General features: G+C 48.0%; 1 protein-coding gene across 1 annotated transcript in view; it reads left to right on the plus strand.

Annotated features, from left to right (window-relative positions):
* Nucleotides 1–2,500, plus strand: part of nnt2 (nicotinamide nucleotide transhydrogenase 2) — a 25,648-nt gene that overhangs the window by 10,997 nt on the left and 12,151 nt on the right. The window contains exons 11-13 of the mRNA XM_084124315.1: nucleotides 475–585; nucleotides 739–884; nucleotides 1,552–1,747. Coding sequence (XP_083980441.1) covers nucleotides 475–585; nucleotides 739–884; nucleotides 1,552–1,747 — 453 coding nt within the window. The remainder of the gene's footprint in view (nucleotides 1–474; nucleotides 586–738; nucleotides 885–1,551; nucleotides 1,748–2,500) is intronic.

Consider the following 2,500-nt stretch of genomic DNA (forward strand, 5'->3'; position numbering starts at 1 on the left):
GTGTGCAGGTCTGACAGCAGTGGGTGTGTGTGTGTGTGTGTGTGTGTGTGTGTGTGTGCAGGTCTGACAGCAGTGGGTGGGCTGGTTCTGATGTGTGTGTGTGTGTGTGTGTGTGCAGGTCTGACAGCAGTGGGTGTGAGTGTGTGAGTGTACTGATGTGTCTGTGTGTGTGTGTGTGTGCAGGTCTGACAGCAGTGGGTGGGCTGGTTCTGATGGGTGTGTGTGTACTGATGTGTGTGTGTGTGTGTGTGTGTGTGTGTGTGCAGGTCTGACAGCAGTGGGTGTGTGTGTGTGTGTGTGTGCAGGTCTGACAGCAGTGGGTGTGAGTGTACTGATGTGTGTGTGTGTGTGTGTGTGTGTGTGTGTGCAGGTCTGACAGCAGTGGGTGTGTGTGTGTGTGTGTGTGCAGGTCTGACAGCAGTGGGTGTGAGTGTACTGATGTGTGTGTGTGTGTGTGTGTGTGTGTGTGTGCAGGTCTGACAGCAGTGGGTGGGCTGGTTCTGATGGGTGGAGGTTTGACTCCCTCGTCTCTGCCTGAGTCTCTGGCTCTCCTCGCTGCGTTTGTGTCCTCCATCAACATCGCAGGTCAGAGCAACACAACACTATAACACACACACACACACTCACTCTCACATGATGTGTATTGTGAAAAGTGCTATACAAATAAATGTGAATTGAATTGAATGTGATCTTCATCATGTGATCTTCATCATGTGATCTTCATCATGTGATCCTCAGGTGGTTTCCTGATCACCCAGAGGATGCTGGACATGTTTAAGAGGTCGACGGATCCTCCGGAGCACAACTACCTGTACTCGCTGCCCGGACTGGTGTTCGTGGGCGGATACGGGGCGTCCGTGGCCGGCGGCTACAGCATCGAGCAGGTGTGTGAGAGTCACATGACTCTATTCCAATTCCAATTTATTTATAAAGCACATAATAATACAACAATGTTGACCATAGTGCAACACAAACAATAAAAATATTAAAATAAAACAAACACAAATAACTATAAATAAGGAATATGCAAAATCTCTTTTTTTTATTGAAAGACCCACAGAATCTTAGGAGTCTTAAAGGGATAGTTCACCCAAAAATGAGAATTAGCCCATGATTTACTCTCCCTCAAGTCATCCTAGTGTATATGACATTCTTCTTTCAGACGAACACAATCAGAGTTATGTTAAACAATGTCCTGGCTCTTCCAGGCTTTATAATGGCAGTGAATGGCCGGTGCATCTATCCAAACCAAAGCGATTCGTTCGTGTAAGAAAATTATCCATATTTAAAACTTTATCGGCTAAAATAACTAGCTTCTAGATGGTCGACTTACGCCAGAAGAGTAATACTTGACGATGTATGACGTAGATGTAGGAGAAGTGTAAGCTTTGACGCCTCTCGCCGTTCAAACAAACAGGGCTGGGCAACAAACTCAAGCTCCTCCCACATTCCGGATACAAAAGCCTTAATCTTAGAGTTTCTATAATCTGTGTGTGTGTGTGTGTGTGTGTGTGTGTGTGTATGTATGTGTGTGTGTGTGTGTGTGTGTAGATGATGTACCTGGGCTCGGGTCTGTGCTGTGTCGGAGCTCTCGCTGGTCTCTCCACACAGCGCACCAGTCGTTTGGGGAACGCGCTGGGAATGATCGGGGTGGCAGGAGGAGTGGCAGCCACTCTCGGTGCTCTGAAACCCTCACCCGAGCTCCTGGGCCAGATGTCCATCGCCATGGCAACAGGTGGAACTCTGGGTAAGATCCGCTCATTCCTGCCTCAGCACTGGAATTAATTGTTGATTCCCACCAGACTAACCAGATGCGATGCAGTAAGATTCCAGCAACAAGAAATGTGTCTGTTACACCAGACGAGACGAGACAAAATCAATCCAAAATCACAGCCAATCGGCGGAGTCTCGCTGCACTCGCAACCAAATCATTCTAAAATCCCAGCCAATCAGAAGAGCGTGTGGGTGGAGTCTCCCTGCACTCGCAACCAAATCATTCCAAAATCCCAGCCAATCAGAAGAGCGTGTGGGTGGAGTCTCTCTGCAATCGCAACCAAATCATTCTAAAATCCCAGCCAATCAGAAGAGCGTGTGGGTGGAGTCTCTCTGCAATCGCAACCAAATCATTCTAAAATCCCAGCCAATCAGAAGAGCGTGTGGGTGGAGTCTCTCTGCACTCGCAACCAAATCATTCTAAAATAACAGCCAATCAGAAGAGCGTGTGGGTGGAGTCTCTCTGCAATCGCAACCAAATCATTCTAAAATCCCAGCCAATCAGAAGAGCGTGTGGGTGGAGTCTCTCTGCAATCGCAACCAAATCATTCTAAAATCCCAGCCAATCAGAAGAGCGTGTGGGTGGAGTCTCTCTGCACTCGCAACCAAATCATTCTAAAATAACAGCCAATCAGAAGAGCGTGTGGGTGGAGTCTCTCTGCAATCGCAACCAAATCATTCTAAAATCCCAGCCAATCAGAAGAGCGTGTGGGTGGAGTCTCCCTGC

The sequence above is a fragment of the Abramis brama genome (genome assembly GCF_963993115.1).
Source record: "Abramis brama genome assembly, chromosome: 9".
Lineage (NCBI taxonomy): Eukaryota > Metazoa > Chordata > Actinopteri > Cypriniformes > Leuciscidae > Abramis > Abramis brama.